Raw genomic sequence first — 21,750 nt, forward strand, 5'->3', positions numbered from 1 at the left:
AATACTCATAAGGAACCATATAGTCCTTTTACCTCTGCAGAAACTTTTCAATATAAAATTCAAAAGTGTTATCACAGTCCCCTCTTTCCCAGTCTTCTCTATTTTTTTTTTCTTTCTCTGCCCTTTCAATCTTTCCTCACAGGTCAATTTTTTATCTCTGATCATTCTCTTTATTCTCTTTTGGAGTAATCAACATCTTTCTTAAATTAAGTTACTCCTGAACTGGTAATATAATCTACAGTGTGAACATGAGCACAGAAATCAAACAACAGTAAAAAAGGCATAATTTAGCTGTTATGCCTGATCCCACCTTCAGTAACTAAATTTCAAGCAACCACCTCCATTCTGAGAATATCGTATTACCAGCTGAATGAAAGCTAAAAAGTCTATTATGCAAAGAACACAGAAAATCTAGGGAAATAAATTTTAAATCAGATAATCTTAAAATCTGTGGAAAAACTCACCATAGAGCAACGTTGTTTAAAAAAATAAACCTGAAAAAAACCCTCAGACCATACAAAGGTCAAACTGCATGTTAAATTTGTGCTTAGCCTTCCATCAAGTCACAGTTAAAAAAAATCATTACACACTCACATCATTAAAAAAATGTAGTATAAAAAAGGAAAAAAGATGTAGGAGGGATTACAGCACCATGTGGCCATTCATGAAATGTGTACTTTACAAGGTAGACCTCACATGATGGTAGAAAGTGTTTCATGATGTGTTAGCAAAAAGTATAGATTATAATGAACACACATAAAGACACAGTGTTAAGGCCGTGCACGTAAGTTTAGCTGACATTTCCCTACTTTTAAGAGCTTACCCAGAGGGTAATGATTTTTTTGTTACCGTATTTTTAATGACATTTCCTAGGTGTGGATGATTTTTTTAAAGGAGAAAAAAAATCCACAACATGAAACTACTTTAGTAGCTAACGTTAGGCTGCAATCATTGTTTCAAGATGTTGATTCGAGGAGGCGTTCAAAGAGCCCAATCCCTGGCACAGCTGAGCTGTACGGAATCAGTGGGAGCTGACTGAACTACTGCCGTTCATACATAGTTTACCTGAGATTGCATTCACAGGGTCATGGACGTTCAGCATCTTGTTACGTCAGCTCCACACATTTGCCCAGCACACTATTTTCAAAGGTAGTAGAGCACGGTTAAAACACATAACAGGCATGTATTACTTGTTCCAGAGAAAGGGAGAAACAAGAATCCTAACGTTATTAATAAATCTAAGTGTTGTGACAAATATCCCATGACTCATCTTAAGTCAATGAAAACAGCACCACAGAATCACCTTGGTTTTACCGACCTCTTACCAGTCTATAAAAAATTTAAAAGTGAAATTCTATTTCCAAATCAGTGGACCAAAGACACATACATAGGTTAAGTCATGGCAAAGTGAGATATTTGCCATAAAAAATTGTAAATGTATCACCCAACCCTTACAAATGATCAACTAACTAACATGCAAGGCTTTCAGACACCACGCTGTCAGCACAGAGCACGCTCCTGCTTTCAAACATGCAGCTTATTTGCATGACATCTAGTCAAGTTAATTCTTCATGATTTACCTCCTTTTTGTTTGTTGGCTACAGACACATTTTACAGAGCCCAAGAACAGGGAATGCTGTAATGTCAAATTGCTGTGTTAAACTGCAATTTTTAGAGCTACTTCTGCATGAAAAAAACACAAAACTGATGAATAACAAAACCCCCCCGAACAATATTCAGAAACTAAATTTATTTTTGGGCTTATCCAGACTGAATCTCTCTTTGTCTATCTCTGCCTTCATTCAATATGTGATTTACTACTACCCATAATTCAGAATTCAGGTCAGAGTTGAAGGAAAGTGTCCAAACTGATCAGCACTGCTGGCTGTGACACTGTCTGCCGCTACAGCAGCCTGATTTACTCATTTTTGTTAGTTAGTGTTGGCCATTGTGTCTGTTTAAAAAAGTAATATTAAAAAAAAAAAAAATCAGCAATGCTGATACAGACTGTCTACCAAAAAAGACTTTTTTTAAGAAAAACAAGAACTTTACACATTAACTCTGCTAATGAATAACAGAAAATCAGAAATATTTCTTACACTGATTCTGGGGACTAAAGGCAAGTACCTTCCCAAGCAGAAGACCCAACAGGTCTTTCTCTCCTCCTCAAAACCTGTCCCCCCACACCCCTCATGCACTGAGCAAGAGGGACATGGGAGAGCTGGGGCTGGCATCCGAGCAGGGCACAGGGAGGGGGGGGCTGCTGGCTGTGGCCCAGCAGAAGGTCCAGCAGCTCTGTTTTGCTTGGCTTTCCCTTCAGCAGATGTACCTGCAGCAGCGTGGTTGTCTCCGAGTCTTCTACTGGCCTTCCAAATTTGGTTTGAAACTGGCCAACGGGTTCAGAAATTATTTAGGCGTGGGGGGAAACTGGAAAGACACGCACAACAGCTGTAACTGCTGTATGAGTCTTATTTCCTTAGAAAATTATGCTAAAAGGAAAGTGGTGTCCCCCCACCTCAAGCACATACACACGTATGCTAAATAGATGCTGCAGATATTAAACTGCAGCTGAAAAGAAGAAGAAGGCAGCAGCCCGACAGCGCAGAAAGGATGACTCCTCACATACTAATGCTGGGTGATAATTCATCCTGGCTTTGAACAAATAAGATATACTGAGCTGAATTATAAGGGCTAATTAAAATGTAAGATTAAAATTGAGTCCATGCTTTATCTCTGCATCTCCTTACCACATCATAGGAAACTTTAAAGGAGATCGTTCCCCAGTGGCCTATAACTACTGCAGAAAGTAAAGAATTCATGGCTCCAGTGAGAGATGAAAAAGCCTATTTCTCTCTCTGGGTGGTCTTTTTAATGCTTCTCCCTCCTATGACTTTAACCCTGACCTACTCAGCCACCCTTTAAACAAGCAAAAGTCACTTACCAGTCACTGACAGAGGCACGTCTTTAGTTTTTCACATGTTGCCCTGTAACGTTCATTTACCCCAAGACAGGAGGGAGCAGCCAAGCTTCTCGCTCAGCCCGAACTGGGGTCGGTAAGTACATGCTTGAAGATAACAGTGTCGGAGGGAAGAAAGCTGCCTTCCTGCATCCAAAATGGGAGTTGCGCAATTCTGCTCACCCCTGATTCATCCTGACCCAAAACCGTGGCCTCACTATCCCCTGTGCATTCCTGCAAATGTTATTTCTGCTTCTCTGAAATCTGTGACACTTGGGAGCACACACAAGGCATCTTGAGTAGCTGCCCAAAGACTGTTACAGTTACTTAATTCAGCAGATTACCAAGAGGTCAAGTGGGGCTTTTGCACAAACTTGAAGCTTCTTCCTGCTTCATTTTTTCTCAGGCTAAATAAATAGATGACAAGCAGCATTTATGATAAAGCACAGTGAACAACCTGCAGCTATCCTGAAACAGCTTTTTGTCTCTCTGCAGGTTATTCCAGTTCTTCACAGCTTCTGCACTCTAACAGTGTATTGCTTAGATCTACCAATAACACCTGCAATCTCAGCAAATGTATCAGCGTGTATATCTTTACCTGCTTAGAGTAGGGACATTCTTAAATATTTGCTTCTGATTAACATTTTGGATGCTTTTCCAGCAACCTTAGTATATAAACTTGAATTCAGAAAGAGACAAAAAAATATATCAGTATTTTTACTAATTTAACGGCTCCCATAATTCTTTTTAAATACTTGCAGCATTGACTTTGAAAAGGAATTGGGATATCACAAAGATAAATGATAGCTGTCACCCTGGTCCTGCAATGTGCCCTTTTCAGGCACACATACCTGTGTGGAGGCAAACCTCCCGAGTTCTGCACAAATGGAGGGGGGTGCCTCTGCCCCGTGCATCTCAGACCACAGCACAGGTTATGACTGACAACTTCTAGAGCTCCTTGGGCACATGAGAAAAAAAGTTCTTTGGTTTTCTTCTTGTTTTTTTTAACATAGGCCAACAGATCTCAGCATTCTAAGAGTACACATAAATATCAAGGGAGATTTTCTTTTTTTCTTTTTTTTTTTTATTCAAAGAATTTTCTACTTCACAACATCCACTGCAGTACGACAGAAGCTAGCAATTTTGCATGCTTCATGTCACTCACTTTTTTCCCCTTGGTTAACACATGTAAGAATAAGGAATGAAGGCCATTTCTACAGAATGGGAAATGGCAGCCTGGTAAACAGTGACTAGGAAAGGATCTAGGAAACACACTGGAAAAACAACTCGCCCTGAAAGCCCAGTTTACTCTGGCACAACTGTAGCTTTAGAAGGTATAAGCATGGCGACTGCAAAGAGGTTTTTTTTCTACCATGTACAACATTAGCGAAGCTGATACAGGTCCAGAGTACAGTTTTGATGCTTACACTTAATAAAGACTATGGAACTACTGGAGAAGTTTCAGAGAAGAGTCACAGAGTTATTAAATGGATGAGGAAAACACCCGCTGGCAAGAGGTTTGCGAGTACCTGTGATCAAAAGGAAGAGTGAAAGGTGTTTGGAGACGGCAGTGGCAGGTAGATGCATGGGGAGAAACACCAGAGAACAAAAAAAGCATTTCAGTCAATAAGGAGCAAAACCCAGAGAAATTCACATTAGAAATTAGCCACAAAAATTTGTGACAGTAAAGCTGACAGACAACTGGAACCAAGTGCCCAAGGAAATGGCAGAGGCAGTGTAACATGATGCCTTCAAATGCAGCTTGGACGCTTTCATGGAAGACTTCTGAGAAATACTCTCTTTTTCCAATCAAGAGCAAGGAAATCCCATGCTGGGCTAGCCCCAGTAGCAACAGGCAGTATGAAACCAAGAAGCACCTGAACGTTTACCTCTGTGTATAAGAACATTTCCAAGTAGGGTTATTAGAAGAAAGCCACGTATGGAGAGGTCAGTCCAGAATTTAGGATGAAATGAGCAGGACGACAACAACAGAGCCATAATGAAAAGCCTCACCCAGGAATCACAAGTAAAGGAGAATTCAATAAACAGTACCACCTTCCCCAAAAGAAATGGTCCCAAAATGAACTGGATGGAGTAGCCACCCTCCCAAGGCAGGGGGTCATCTCCTAAAGCTACCCCTAGCTGCACTGGAGAGACTGGGAACAGAAGCTGCAAACCATCGGGAATAAAAGCTTCTCCCATGACAAGTGCTATGTAGAAATTCACTCACATCAACAAAGAGCAAGAAACTTAGTTTTTTATCTTCTGTTTGAAGCTACAATTAATTAGATTTATGCCTGTAAAAATTCACATAAGATTTGCTTTAATACGTCCTTTTAAGATTTTTCTTTTTGTCTACCTCTTTGCACTACTCTGGATTGAGAAAATGTAGTACTGAATTAAAAGATGAAGACATAGGTGAGTAAATGAGGATTCATTTGCTCAGCTGAACCAGCAGGCACTCTTAAAACTGTTCAAAAACGAGGGGAAACCAGCCCTGGCAAGTATTCAGGTCAGGATGAGATTTTCAAGATTTTAGAACTTTGTTCAGCAAAACTAATGGTGCCTCAGAAACATGCATGTGCTCATATTCACCACTGAAGGCTTAGCTCACTTCCACTAGAGATTTTTTCTGGAAAGAAGATACAGTCCCTTTTGTTTCAGTTGGAAACAATCATAAGTAAATGCCGTGATGCTTTTCTGAATAATCAGAGACCTTTAAGCGCTGACAGGTTTATAAGCAGGTGCAGGGTACGAAAGGGGGAAATCCAAGTGATTTGTCATTGCTGCTATACACATCAGTGAAGTTAAATGAAACTCAAGTTTATTTTTCTTACTACTGTTTGGGAGCTGAAAAGCACCAATAAGCGAAAGCAAAGCAGACTCCCGTTTTGCACGCCTCTGCTTACATTTCCTCTGCTTCTCTAGTACCTTGGCAAGATGGACTAAACAACCTAATGCAATCCCTACAGATCTTGAAAGCACTCAAGCAGAGAAGTGCAAGGCGAGTGGAAGAGACTCCTTTTGTTCCAACAGTGACCTTCGAGCTTACCAAAAGAGTAGCAAAGATAACATGCCTTCCATCTCCTACTTGTCTGCCAGCTTGATACACACAGTAGGAAGGAGAATAAAGCATTCCTTATCCCTTCCTGCAAACAAAAAGCTTGGTTTCAAAGGTATAAGATGCCAAACAAGAGAAGCGAGTTTGGTCCCTGGGCTAATGCCCAGGATGGCTGCCCCTGCAATAATTCATGATTTCCAGTAAGAGCTCTGCTACAACAGCATGTAGAAAGCCTCATCCCCTGCCTTGGGAAGGAGCAAGGGGTTTCACCAAAGTAGGGTTCTTTGATCTTCAGGCTGAACTTTGAGCCTTTCATACACCTGAAGCTGCCCTAGGCCTGCGGTCAGGTGTCGGTTGTCTCCGACCTGTCCCTGTGCATGTGTCCCGCTCCCCACGGCGCTGGCTGCTCACGGTGAGCTGCTGTCTAAGGTCTTCAGCTGTCAGCCAGAAAACACCACACTGATACTTTAACACTCATTTTTTTTAGTTTCTGGGGTATTGCACGGCTTTTATGCTGAGCTGGCAGAAAAGCTGGGGCAAACAGGAGACAATTTGAGTGCAGCTCTCCACTAGAGACAGTCTATAAAGGAATAGTTTCAAAAAAATCAAGCAAAACTAAAATGCTTTCACAATACTGTAATACTTATAATGTGTATTTAAATCACATTCTTGAAATTTCTGCAAAATCCATACCTGACACTCCAGTTCCTAATGAAATCAGTTTAAAAAAAAAAAATCACCGTGGAATTAAGGAACAGAGAGAATATTCAACATGCTACTTCACTGTTAAGTGTAACACTACCAATGAATTTTGAAACTAAAGACTAAAACTGTCAAAAGTTTTTAATTACTCAGAAAACACTAGGAAATGCTAAACCAATAGTAAGCAATGCTGATGCACTTCAATGATGTCTCATTTAAAAGACTCATCAGCCTTTTCACCACTTTACAGCTACTAGTTAAACCAAGTGTCCTCTCAATAAAAAGAAAAATATGTTTTTCAGGTTTGCAAGGAGCAGCCAAAAAGGAAGCTACAAATACTTTTACACATCTTATATAATTTTAATGTATTTTCACAAATTTCTACTGGAAGAAAAACGTAGAGAGATTTAATCTCATGGATAGGCTACAGAAGAAACATGTTACTTACATGGCAAGGATTTACTATATGTATAGAAAATGGGATCTTGGGAGGAGCAAGAGGTAATGATGTTCATCGTTTTCTCACATACCTAATGTTGCATACCATCTCTGAAAAATCAGTTTAATCAAGAAATATCCCTTTGACCCCCAGGTGTGGCTACTTGTTTGATCTTGCATTTTGGCAGAGAGAAGAGATCATTTATCAAAGATGTGAAGTCCTATTCTAATGAGTTTTATTCTTTAAAGATAATACATTAGAAATGGAACTCTCATGGAAACAGATTAGAGAACACAGAAGAACAGAATTTTGTTTAACTCTTCTTGTTTTCATGTAACAAAATCATGCTGATAGTTATGTTATGTATCAAGTGAATTTCCAATTGCTCAAAATATTTTATTTTTGAAAAAACCAAAACTAAACAACAGCCCCCCCCAATTTTATCATTTCTTACTACACTGTCTACCCATGCCTGAAGCCATACATTCAAAAGACATACACTAACATTACCAAATGTAAACAAAATGCTGGGAAGTTAGGCAAGCCATTGCAAAGATTTACAGAAATTCACACTTGTACAGAAATTTTTTTATATAAATGTGAGGAGTCCAATCTAGTGGCACCGGTTTCCAAATATAATTTCCAAATTAAATTTAAAGCCTAGGCAATAACCATCCGCAGTCAGCTTTAACCTCTGTGTCCTGGCTAAATGCTAACTGGCATCACTCATTCGCATCCTTCCAAAAATTCCTCAGAACTTTCATCCAAGTTCAATTTTCTTCACATTCCATGCTATAAATGTCTCTAGAGTCTTGGTGCATACTTTCAAATAGCTGCCAGAAGGGACTGCACTCCCATGATACAAAGCATAATCCGTTTCCATGGTTTAGAAATACTTCCATTCCCTGTGGAATGGGGACTATTTTGTCAGAACGAAATTAAATTGGTTAAATTGGTGAAGAGTCATTCCAGGTACAAAATTAATTAATTCAGTGGAGTTTTCAGTCTTGTATTAGTATCTGGCTATACAGAGATGAAACATTCACAACAGTGTGCTGCCACTTTTAAAACACGAATGCACAGTCTAAAGACCCAAGTTACCATCTCATGCATTTTTTCTGGAAATGTAAACCAAGATCATCTCAGAGGCAAAGGCATGCAATAACATCCTAGCTTTTCACAAACATACTGTACATAACTATCTTGTAGCAAAGAGAGCACAGAACAGCCCCCCCCCCTCCAACTTTTGAATGTGACTTCCAGTGCCAGAAAGGAGGAAAAAAAAAAAGTACATTGTATTGTTTCAATGTAAAAAATGAGGGAAAATGTTCTATGTATTACAATTAATAGAAATCAATGAAAAAGACTTTGAACTGAAAAAATGCCTTACCTTGAGAAGTTGAGGAAATGAACATGTCTAGTGAATAAATAGGGCTGCTCAGCAGTGCTTATGTTTTTAATCAATTCCATCTAAAAAGAATCAACAAATCAAATTTTCCATGTTATGTCAATGCACATTTTGAGACAAATGTAATTCTCAAACAACATATGATGATGTAATTTTCAAGTCTGAATCACTCAGGAACTCCTTCCCCACTATCCCTCCCAAACACTGTCATCAAGATAGCACAACTACTATTTCATGCCTGAGCAAGAAAGATTAAGCTGCAGACACCATCCTGCTATCATGGAGCTTATGTACTTCCAAAAGTGGGTATCAGTTTAAGGAAAGGCATAAACTAAAAGAAAAATCTAACCCCTGCCTAAATCTGCATCAGAGCTTTGCAAGTGGTGGCTGCCCTCTGAAGACACTGGTTCTATTCAGCAGAATGCCAAAATGTAAAATGTCTGAAAATGTAACAGAAAGTGGGAACTGAGCCAATGACCATTTTCATGTAATAATTGCCAACATTGCCAAAACACTTGATTGATTTGCCTGTTTAAATATAGAAATCAGCACTTGCTGTTCCTTTTACTATTACAGCAAATTAAGAGTACAAATTAAATGGGCACTTTCAGAAAGATAAAGCTAAGTTCTAGTTCAGGCACATTCACACAATTTTAATTTTTTTAAAAATAAATTATTTAAATTTTCAGATCATTAAAATGGAATAATGTAAACAGCATATATTGAAGACTGCTCACTACGGATATGAGTATCTATGTTGTGTAAGCTGAGCTCTAGCTACGATCTAGAGGAAACTGAAAGTGTCTAATGGAGCATCATGCTAGAGAGTCGAGACATCCTGGTTAATTTTGTTTCCTTACTATTAATTTCCTAAGATTTATTTTCAGATTTTCTGTCCTGTGCTCAAATGCAGGCTATATTATGGACACTGAACACAAATGCATTTGAAATGACAGTGTTTTTTTCCTTCTATTTCCCAGTTTCGATATACTGATATTTTGCCATGGTTTTTACACCGTGTGTCACATTTTACTGCTTCTCATCCATCTTTCGTTCTCCATGTTTTCCTAGGACACATAACTTGCCTTCTTCTTTCAGACAACACAAACTATAGCCATTTAACTTCTAGGGCTGAGTAAAAAAATGCACACACTAATATGCTTTTCCCTACTTTTCCTCTGCCTTCAACAATTTTATACGCATACATGTACAATCAGCACTGAAGCAAACAGTTCACGTTGTCTGCCTTCTCACGATGGGCCTTCTCCTGTCAAACTAGTTGGAGTACATCAAGGCATATTAGGTATAGACCTTGTATATCAAGGCATATTAGTATATTAAGGTATATGACGTCTTAAGAAAGGCTGTAAACCCAAGGGTATGGAACATAAAGAAGAGGAGACCACCAAAAGAAAGACAATGTGAAAGGAAAAGAGAAACAAGAGAAAACAAAAAGAAGGTGGGCGATTTAAAAAAAAAAAAAAAAAAAAGAGGCAGGAAAGGAATAGCCCCCCTGCTTTAGTTAGTCATATATGGACTCTGGACTGTTTGATTCAAATACAAACAGGTCTTTATACAGCTCCTTCAGTACGATATAAATGCTATGAGCAAGAAATTAATAAATCTGAAGAGCAGAGCTTGCCCAGGCCAGAATTAGAAAGCCCAGGAAACTTTGCAATAATTAGCACAAAATAATTGAGTATTGTTTGTTAATGCTCTGAAGAGACAAAGGCTTTCCTAGCAAACCAAGCAAGCCAACATTTCTTTAGGACTGGTAACTTTCTCTACCAAAAAATTATATTCATTCACCTTGCAGAATGAAACAAGGGGAGACTCTAGAGGCTGGGTATCAGGTGTCTCAATTGGCTTCTTTCTTTGGTTTTACACAGACAAGTTACAGAACTGAAATTCTCAGACCTGTATGAAGCTTTATGTTAAACTGACATTTTACGTGCGTTACTCTATCTGCATGAATGAAGGAAGGACGATGGCAGAAGGAAGTTACTGGTATGGAATAAACACTCTATTCATGCCACTACGGTCACCACTATAATTTCGCCTTGGAATAAATGAAAAACCACCGTTAGAGTACAAATACGGAGATGTAAAGATAGTATACCCATACAAAGTAATCCCACTGAGTTTAAAAAGACAGGCAGCTTTAATATATTACCGCTAGATAAACGTGTGTGTGAGTGTTACAAAGTACCACGCAAGCCTCCCTTGCCCCTCAGCTCTCCCTGGGGCTGGTACCAATTTGCTGGTGCCAGGCAGATTGACATTACGCCACCACCACATTTCCCATTGCACTTCACCTGATGTCAGCCTCAGGCTCATGTCAGCCTGCTGCCGGACCAGCGCAGGCACTTCTGCCTCAGAAGCAAAGGGAGTCTGGAAAGAGGCATGGAGAGCAGGACAGCATCTGGCTCCTGGCTTTTTTTTTAATCTCTTGCTACCAAACTCCATCTCTTGAGCTATGGTAATAGCTTACTCCAAAGCAGACACAGAATTTTGTTTTGATTGAAAGTACCTTCATGTTTAGACACTTAATGATCAACTGGACTTGTAAAAGCAGATGTGGATAAAGCTACAATGGGTGTATGAACAAACAAGCAAAAAACATTCTTTTAAAAACCCTGCCAAAAGGGTAAGTAAGGCTCAACAGAAACAACACACAGATGTCAGGAGGGAAAAATAAGTAACTGTAATGGCTCACGGCCACATGCAAATTGTGGCCATATTTCCCTCGGGCCTCTCTCTCTGATCCCACTGTGTTGAACTGATTTCAGTCGAACAAGCCAAATATATTGCTCAGGAATACCTAGTGATCTGCCCCTCCTTTTAAGATGATGTTAAAAGAAAAAAAAAAAAGTAAAGAAAAATCTTCCAGGGTCTCCCAGAAGAGTAAGGTCTTTAGTGGTTGGTTGGTTGTTTTTGTTTGCCTTTTTTTCCACGATGATTAGTGTAGAGGACCCACAGAGAGCAAGAGTGAACAGAGGAAAGCAAGTACCTTTGGATGGAACGAGTGATGAAGGAGAGATACATACAAGCAGAGATGATCTAGGAGATGGTCTTAAACCAACCTAAGTTTGAAAAGAGATGAAAAGGCACAAGCAGTAGAAGATAAAACTACCCTGGCAAACACTGTTAGGGGAGAGAGGAAGCAGAACACATCCGTGTTTGAAGGGAGAAGCTGTAAAAATATCTGGAGGAAGCCTGAAAGGAGCACATGCCCGCGAGGTTAAGGGCCCATCAAGAGCCATTCCTCTTTCTTGCTGCTGCCCACGCTCTCCTGTGGGAGTTAGGCTCTTTCAGTGAAACAGTGCTGAAAAAGACAGTTATTTGCTTTTGAAATGAACTGAATTGCACCAGAGCGTTAATGCTGCTGAACAAGGATGGAGGCAGTGGGAAACGCCAGGACACGAAGAGTGTGCGGGGAGAGGCAGGCAGCAGCACCCTGTGCCCGTGTGCTCAGCGGAGCCCGCGGCACGGTCCAGCCACATCAGCTCCATGGCCGGGCAAAGGCGAACCCAAAGCACTGGGTGCGCTCTGCTTCCCCAGGAAAGGGGAGCGTGCACACCTCAGGACAGGAGCCTGCAGAGATGCTAAACCACAGCAAGCAGTTGTGAAGACCTCTGTGGTGTGGTCAACACATTTGCTGTCATTCCAGCCCTCCCCCCTCAAACACCAATTAATTGGAAGGAGCAGAGCCTTTAGGCTAAATGCTAATTTGGTCCCTAGCGTAACATCTTTCTATCAACTGTGACTCCTTGCTCAAGCTTTTATTTTAAATTTTTCTCCAAAATTCATTTTCTGCGCTGACTTTTAAATAGGACCTTTAAAGAAGACCAGATCTGCAAACAGAGGCAATCCTGTAAATCACAAGCTATTTTTGAACCTTAAAGCTCACCTGAGCAAGAACACCAAGAGGCAATACTCCAAGGGGAAAGGTTTTTTCCTTAGTCTACTGTCCTACACTACCACTGCGGGATCTCAGTTGGCTGTACAGCAGAAATCAAACTGTACTGGCTCAGCATCATCTGTGTATTTGTACTCGGCTGTTGCTGCATTGTAAATAACAATCCAGCAGATGGCACAGTGAAATGACTGACAGAGACTGGATGGGGCCCTCCTCGAAAAGCGAGAAACGTGGAGGATGGCTTTGCTCCAGCCACAGCCTTGTTCCTGCACAAAATCTCAACCCAGGCTTGTGAGAGAGGACACCTTCTTCCCCTCTTCTGGAAACACCAGCCCGCTACGCTAACTGCTCAGAGCAGTCCTGTTTGGTTTGAGATTTGCAATAAGTAAAATCTACTGGGAACAAAAAGAAATAATCAGATAATAAGCCTGCACAGACAACAGCCAAAATGTTACTACTTTTTTTAAGCTGCTATATTTCACTGGGAGAATTCGAGGTCAAAATGTATAAAAATGGTGAGGCAACTGGGATTTTTCAAGTGAGGTCAGCTGGATCACACGATGGTCTCCACTATCATTGATACAAACAGAACAACAAGAAAAATCTCTGTCTGTCTTGTGAGTTCTTTACCTTTTTGTACTGTTTTCAGTCTGTACTGAAGGCATGTAGGGTCCAGGAGGCACAAGTATCTACAGGTATTTGGTATATCACTTTCATCTCGGTATTCATTTCAATAAACAACTTGCAACTCACAGGAATGAGACTAGATCTTCATTTTCAGCTCTCAAAAATTTGGAATGGTTTCAAGAATTTCTGCAGCTCCCCAAGCTGCTATGACCAATTTTCTATCTTCAAAAGAATTTAAGAAAAATTAGTGATGGATTTTTAGTGTGTTAAACTGGAATTATATATAAAGCTGGCGGTAAAGCCATAAGGATGGGCAGTAGAAGGAAATGATATGAAGATAAACTATCAGTTACTCCCATAGGTGATTGGTATTTGTATATCTATAAGCATACTCATTCTTACTTCTCTGAATGCAAAAAAAATGGGGGTGGGGGAAGAAGTCAGGGAAGGGGAAGAATTCATTTTGCAACAGTTTGTGTGTCATTTTAAAGCCACATCAATTAGACTAACTTTGTATACATGAATACTACATATTATTTTCTGTATTTAATTTACTTGGAAATATTATAGCAAATGTTAAGGCACAGATTAACTCATCTGTTTCTAGAACTCACTCCCTTATGCCCATAGATGTTCAAAGGCTGCAATTCTAATTGCTGGCAGGCTCACATAATTTGGGAAAATTTCTTAGTAGGACAGAGACTGGTAAAAGGCAAGGAGAATATGGATTCCAGTTATGTGCAGTCCCTGCAGTCATTATGAACACCTACATGCTTAACTTTATTTAACCACAGCAGACTGCATAAGCTAAATATTTACAGAAAAGTCTTGGCTGGATCAGGGCTTTAACTAAACACAGGACAGACAAATGACAGAAGGAAGAGAGACGTATCATCTTGAGTGAGAATCCCATGCTCATGCTGGGAGCCTACAGCCCAGCCCAGCTCTCTTTTCTCTCATTCCAATGCCTGGAGCCTGAGACCATCCATTCTCTTAACTTCCTCTTGTGTACACCACATTAAAGGTGAGAGAAATAATTTATTTTTTCATATTCTGCTCATAAAAAATGAGAAGACAACTAAAAATACTTTGAACAACAGAACTGTTACTGTCTCCAGGCATGTTTCCTGGCGATCAAAGGCACTTTTCAGCAAAAGTACTCATTAAATTATGAACCTATTGTAACCACGTAAATTAGCCATAAATTAAAGAGAGTCAAGTTACAGTAGGGCAATCTATAGAGTAAATCATCAGCTCTGTAGCAATACATCCAGCACCATCTGTGTTCCAGCACATTCTCTGTCTAGTAACTCAACAGCTTCTGAAGTGCAAAAAGTAATGCAGGTATTTATTCTCCGTCAGCGTTTTAGTTGCATCAGAAGTAAGTCTGGGCCTCTCTGGAATCTCCACATGCTGGACTAGAGCACTGAAGACTGTTGAGGTGCGATCTGGTAGCACGTTTAACAAAGGACAATCCACCTACCAGAGGAAGGCAGAGCAGAACTGAAACAAAGTAGACGATGAGGGTGAAAGCTGGTGATTATTAATACCTGAAAGGTTTTTAGGTTTTATGATGCGTCTCCCAGCCAGCAATGAAACTCGATGAAGGACATGGTTAAAACAAAACCCAAACAGCCCGAAACACAAAAGCAGTCATACCCACAGAAATCCCTTCTCCCATATCCAACAGTTAAGCAGAAAAACTAACCAGGCAGGCTCTGCAGCACAGCATAGTTTGACCCCGACCCGATGGGACCATTTTGTGAACTCCCCAGCCTCCACGGTGCTGCTGGCGGAATACACAGAGCGATGCTGCGGCAGCTGTGGCCCAGGGCTCTGCCCCTTCCCTCGGCCACAGGCAGGGGCAGTGGGGGCACGCTGTCCTCCCCCCCAGCCTTTCACTGGGGTGTTGCACCCAGCCGTGCACAGAAGCCTTTGGGCTGGCACGGCAGCCCTGGCCAGCTGGTCCCCGGCTCGGGCTGAACTTGGGTGCATGCGAGGTTAGGTGAGCCGGCTGCCGGTGGGACCCCGATGGCCACCTTGGAAGGGAGGAGGTGCTCTTAGACCTGCAGGAGCAATACGTGCTCCCAAATTTCCATTTGGAATGAACTGCTGTATCTAAAATAACAAAAACAAGCTACAAATAAACCACCCCCAAACACAGCACAATGCCAGTGGCAGGCCCAGGTTCGTATTTTGATCATCGCATACATCCTTTTGTGGTTTGCAGGCTCCTATTCCTAGCAGTGACACAGGCATTTACCTGATCAGCAGATCAAAATAGCAACTGTGGGCAACGTGTGCTGCAGTCACGTGTACAGCATCTGACTACATCCCGTACACTTTGGAGTCTGAGGTTTTTTGTATTGCAGCAATACCTACTGATGGCAGCGATACTCACAGAGGGCACGTGGTTACGCTAAATACAAGGGAATTTAAATAACTGGATCTTTTGTGGAATCAAAGCTGCAAAAATAATGCCCTCTACAACTGTAAGGGAACATGAAAAGGCGTGTCCTGGTAAAGAGGTTTCATGTGGTATTTTTACTTGCTTTAGTGAGGGTTGTGCGATAACATGAAAAAGGCAGATGAGCAAGAGGCTAAGATAGGATCAGCGGCATGTCAGATTATAGCAACATGTGTTAGCATGGCCCTGGGAAACAACTTTTTGAAGCAAGTGATTATCAGAAGTGAATTAAGAAAGTGAGCTAAAAAAACCCTGTTGGCCATTATTTACTCCTGCTCTGCTTAAGAAGACCCAAGCTAGGTCTGAATAAGCTGGCCTGCTTATATGATAAATGGCTGTGCCCTGCAGATACATTAATACAGGTCCCAGAAGCTGTTAGCACCTAACTTCACTTGTACTAACCCTTCTTGCCCCACTGCTGGACTAACTGCTAGGCTGACTAAATTCAAGACCTGGCTCACTGGAAGTTAGTTTTTCTGGTTAGCTTCCACATGATGTTGCTCTTGGCTCTACCATCCATCACTCCTATTAACTGAAGCCACTTAGAGGACGATGAATTCTGGCTGATTACTCAGGTCAAAGTAGCGTACACGATTCAATACTATTTCTGCTAGCATATGCCTTTATTCCTCAGTTTCACAAACATAATAAGGAAACAGGATCTAAGATGAGCAGGAGTATCTTACCTGTTCATTTTTGGTCAGTCTTGTTTTGTTATGGATGTCAGATGTAACTAGGTTGAATCCATGTTTCTCTGATAAAATTCTCAAAAGCAAAACCACAGTTCGACTCCCACACTTTCCAACTCTGTTGTAGACCACCTGGCTGGGGAAAGGAAGCACCTAAATAAAGATTGAAAAAAATGGAGTTAGTATATTGGTATTTTTGTCTCTGTGTACCTCTGAATCACAGCATGTTTTGACCATAAGCCAACAGATACGTACAGGAGAATTTTTAGGGCCCTGCCCAGGTCGGAAGCATTCACTTCCACCAGCAAGCTAGAAGCTCTTTAGAATAGAAACACATGGCTCAGGAGGTGGCAAGCTGAGACTTCCCCACCATGATCCAGTTTAATGTAACAGTGCAGATTTCTAGCTACTCCAGAAACACTAACCCACTGCTGGTATCTTCTAGTGAAGATGATGATGGGCTTAAACTTGCTGCTTGTAACCTCAATGCAAATAGTCAGCTTTACTTGGCCGCCTCCCATACAAAGAATGAAGAGGAGTGAATTTGCACTACAGTTTGGCAACTCCAAGTGAAGTTGACATAATGCAAGAGGAATGCTCGAATTGCAAAACTTCAGCTTAAAAAGAAAAAAACCAAAACCAAACAACCACCTATTGTATAGAGTTAAAATTAGTCAACTGTTTCAATTTCAAATATAAACATGAATCTTCCAAAGAGACTCAGAGAGCAAATCATGCCTCTGGCTAGGTATCTACTTGTGGAATAAACAATGCTGGTGCCACAGGTGGCCTGGAGGCAAACTGGCACAGTCTGGTCACCTCTGTACAGGTGATGTTCACTAAACCTCAAAACAAACCAGCCGCATCCAACTTGCCCACTGGGAACAGTCTCCAGGCCATGCTAACTCTTGCACCATGCTCTCCTCCCCAGGAAACCAGAACAAGCGCGTAGTAATTCAGTGTCTTGAAGCGCATTGGATGCAGTCTTGTTTGTCCCTGGACAATGCCCATGGGCTGTTCTTTCAGTAAAAGGCATTCTGAAGTCACACTATCACACTAGACAAGTATTTGGTGTATAGCATATAGCAGCAGCATCTGGTAATATAGGCCAAGAGGCATCTGTTTTCAAGCCTTCTGAATTGGCTAACATAGTCAGGAGCTCACAGTTTCATCCACAGCAGTGCATATATAGCCCTCACTTATGGAAAGCTCATTTTTCTATTAAGACGATGGCACTAAATGTTTCCTGACACAGGGCCTGCACCCAGGCTCCAGGCGACGTGTTTAGCGCAAGGAACGGTTCACATGCCAAAGTGATGGTGTGTATCAACCTATAGTTAGTTCTGCTGTTGATGCAATCACATCCTCCCAGCAGAAGGATTTCTACCATAAAAGCAGTCAGATGAGGCACATGGGCTTCTGGCACTTCTCATGGTATTTGAACAGCTAATAGATCTTCATCAGGGAAGCAAAATGATTCCTCAGGCAACCCTTCAGATTACTTTCAAAGAGGAGAGGACTGCAAACTAGAATAAAAGAAAATAAAAGGAAAAATCTGGATTCCCTTACATATAAAGGGAACACACTGGCACTTTGCTATCAAGGTTACACTTCATGACCAAAAGAACATTACTGTTGTTACTGGTTGCAATGTTTAGGATATCCTTCACTGCAACATAAACATGGAAGCTGTCATTCCCCAGATTATCTGGGGAAGGGGTAGGTATTTGGTGGTCATGGCCTCAGTTAAGCTTTCCAAGTTCCAGGACACCACATCTGCTGATTCAGCAAGTAAACATGGGCCTCCCAAGGCTCATACAAAACCCACATAACACACCAAGTCTTACTATTTCGTAACATTTTTCTAGTTTTCTATGAGAAACCTAGCCCCCTTATTCCTTATCAATTTTCCTTTAGAAGCCTTGCTTCCTATGAAATGTAAAATCCCAGCCTCAATGATCAGAGAACTCCAAAGGTGATGAATTTAACATCTCTATGCTACAGCTGTAGCTAACCTATTCCAAAACAACCGCTAATGATATCTGAAAGGTTAACATCTGAACACATATTATTATGTTGATTATAACACTAGGGACACCATCATCAAAGTTTTTCCTCATGCAAGAACACATACGAGCCATATTCTAGATTGCCCCCTTTTTGATTCATTTCTTCGTTTAACAAAAACCAGCATCAGTATTTGCCACAGCCCTTCCACACTATCCACACAACAACTACCTTGTGGAAGTTTCTCCTCTGCTCAGACATACACTTTTGGCATACTTTGCTGTGCAAGTATGTGAAGGTCTTCAAGAGAAATGCTAAGTAGATGCTGACAAATGCCAGCGAAGGAGTAAGAGCATACGTAGCATTTGTTTGCCTAGCATCCTGGAATTGTGATAAATGACTGGAGTTTGTAGGGCTAAGGAAATGTTTAAAAATGCTTCATAATTATTAACTGGTTTATTTTCATAGCAAAGTTGCACTTTGCAATATAGAGTGCAAAATTTTTTCTTCATTGGTACATTTCAAGCAGAATTTTGCTGCACCCAGATTACATTCAAGTTCTAATTAAATCCCTGACTTGATTAGCCAGTAATCTTGGGTGAATCTTATTACTATCATTCTTTAAAAATGAAAAAAAAATTAAAGCAGGCCTTTGTAAAGTCTCTATTCTGTGCAAACAACTTTACCAGCTAAAATAATGACAGTTGCTACCAAGCTTAGCCAGTTCTCACCTTTGTTTCTGAAATTCACCTTCCCACATAGCACAACTCTGTTCTGCACACAGATGATAACCATGGCAACTTCCAAAAGAATCCATAAGCAAATACTCACTGCAGACAGAGAAAACTGAAATAAAGGGCTATTATTTTCAGACAACTGTTTAGCTTAAATGAGGCCAATATATCAATGCCTCGATTCAGTAAACATCTGAATGCACTTAGGTAAAATAGGACAAGATTCAAGATAAATGCTACAGCTCAAAGCTCACTTCAGAAGAACACAGTCATTAATGGTAATCAAAACTTCACTTGCAGCACTGCTGAATGTGGCTAGCTTTAGGGATGTACCGCTGAAGCTTTGCTCATGTTTCATCTGTTTATGTCACTATTCCACTTAAACACCTAAACACCCCAGAGGGTGTGCCCAGTGCACAAAGCCATGCAGTACACAGGCTTTTGGTACATAAGCAAGTATTTGTTTAATGTGACCAGTTCCCTCAGGATGCTGCAAATCTGCTTTGTGCATTTTAGCAAATGTCTAAGTAATTTCTTAGAAGAAATACTTCTTCCAGAAACCTGAGCTTGTATCAGGCAAATCTAGAAATGCGAGAAATTGAAAACTTTTTCAGAGAGCAACTTCTTTCTTTTCCCCTGCCGATACTCACAACAGACTCAGACAACGTAAGAGATGGTGGCAGAGGAGTCACTTGAAAAGAAGGCTCTTATTATATTAGCGGAAACAAGATGGAAAACAGCAGCTGGAGGTTTACAAAACACTAATTGGATTACATTTTATTTACAGTGAGAGTATGTATCATGTAGACTGACTAACTGCTGAGGTGATGCTCTGGCAACATGATATCCATGTAACAATATACACAACTTCAAAATAATTACAGAGTGACTTTATTGAGCACTGCATCAAAGCCCGGATGTAATATAAACAATTCAAACATGTAATTCACTTTGGAGTTAAATGAATTAGTACTTACAGCTATAAAAAAAGTAAACCTCACAGTATAATTACAACAGCTCTCTCCAAGGGTGTGGAAAGTTACATAACAATTCACTTGTCAGTTCAAACTGAGGTTTTTTTTTTTCTTTTGTTCCACAGTTAAAGATGTCAAGAACCATTGTGAATGAAATTGAGGAGAAGAAAAAGCAAGTTTAACCCAAAATGAATTTGCATTATGGACGACAACTGTCAAGTAGTTCAGCAGGATAGGTCTGCCAGTCTCAGGAGGGGAGCCCTTTCTCAGATAGCCTGACAAAACCCCAGACTTCCATCTTCAGTGGTGGCTTTGTCTCCAGGTAAACCTTTGCGTCATTTAATGACAATTAGGCTGGATAATTACTTGCAGTGTGAACGATTTAGGGATCCACCCAAGGGCCTAAATAATTCCACTTTTACTGAGCCAAATCCAGTATAATTTTGCTCACTTGCCAAAAATTTCCCAGCCCAGGTACAATTTGCCCAGACAAATAACTCATGTCAGAGATACATGTTCCCAGAAAACAATCCATTATCTTCACAACTTCTGCAAAAAGTGACCCCTGTCCTTACTCATGAAAGGGGCCAGAAGCGGGTGCCAGAACTGGCTTCTCCTTTCCGAGCAGACACTAACCCGCGGTCAGATAGCGCTCCATGTTTACCAGGGTGAATGAGGCCAACCAACATAGACAGAACTGGGAAGATCCTGAAAGCAATGTAATATTTTCTGACGTCACACATCTCTATATAGCATCACATTTTCCCACTGCAACCTCTCAATTTTTTTTCCTGTCCAAGTGAGACAAAGTTGTAAGAATTCAAAAAACGGCTTACTGGGTCAAAGGAATAGCCCATTTGGCTTGTGAATGGTGGAAGGTGCTCGTTAGGCACCTGCAAACTTGAGTGCTGTCAGCAGTCCATTTCTCTCTAGTATCTTTCCTCCTCCTCCAATGCCCCCAAAGATTGCATATGGGTTGTTAGAAGGCACATCCTTGCCTGTTGCATGAAAAACTTCTTACACAACCTGCTATACCAACAAATTCCAGAATTTTGTTACCCACCATGCATTTCATTTTTAGCTCATCTTCTACCATGTCCAGAGAATAACCACTCTCACATTGTGGGTTACATGAAGACAGATCAGATAATTCAATCACGTGCTTTGAGATCTTCCTAGATCCATTGGATGCCTCTTTTTAATTGAGGTTTGTCACAAGCCTGCCACAGCCTATTTAAAGACAAACTCTAAGGCCACTAAGAGATAACGTATTGCAAACCTAACTTCAGGAACTGCTGCACAAAATCACATTCCAAACAAATATCAACTTATTCTTACTCACTTTTAAAGCAATTATAATGAAGAATTGCTAACACAAAGATAGGTCAGCAGAAAACATGACTGAAAGATGAAAAAGAGAGAAAACAAAATAAATTACTAGTTAGCCTCCTTCTTCCCCAGCTAAACCACACAGATTCAGTTATGTCAACATCCACCTGTAGAGTGTAGTGACACCGGACAGAGACAAGCTTTTGGAATTAACCAACTCTGAAGCACACCAGACAGCATGATCTCCTCTACGGTCACTGAAAATACACTAGAAACCACAAGAAAGGTAAGGGTGAAATTTGTTTGTTTTCAAAGTTTGAAAGCCATATAGCTGCAGTGGAGCACTGAAAATAAGGCAGAAGAAGAAACAGAAGTCTCTTCTGTTGCATTTTCATTGGGCAACTAATTTAATTGAAAAAGGATGACTTCCCCCCCCCC

The 21,750-nt window shown here is 40.7% G+C and overlaps 1 protein-coding gene across 1 annotated transcript in view; it reads right to left on the minus strand.

Annotated features, from left to right (window-relative positions):
- The window catches only part of UST (uronyl-2-sulfotransferase), a gene marked incomplete at its 5' end in the record, with an annotated part of 99,103 nt that overhangs the window by 65,757 nt on the left and 11,596 nt on the right, over positions 1-21,750 (minus strand). The window contains 2 exons of the mRNA XM_010581932.1: positions 8,549-8,628; positions 16,266-16,421. Of these exons, the coding sequence (XP_010580234.1) occupies positions 8,549-8,628; positions 16,266-16,421 (236 nt within the window). The remainder of the gene's footprint in view (positions 1-8,548; positions 8,629-16,265; positions 16,422-21,750) is intronic.

This window comes from Haliaeetus leucocephalus, unplaced genomic scaffold (assembly GCF_000737465.1).
Source record: "Haliaeetus leucocephalus isolate CR32 unplaced genomic scaffold, Haliaeetus_leucocephalus-4.0 Scaffold819, whole genome shotgun sequence".
In the NCBI taxonomy this organism is placed as follows: Eukaryota; Metazoa; Chordata; class Aves; order Accipitriformes; family Accipitridae; genus Haliaeetus; species Haliaeetus leucocephalus.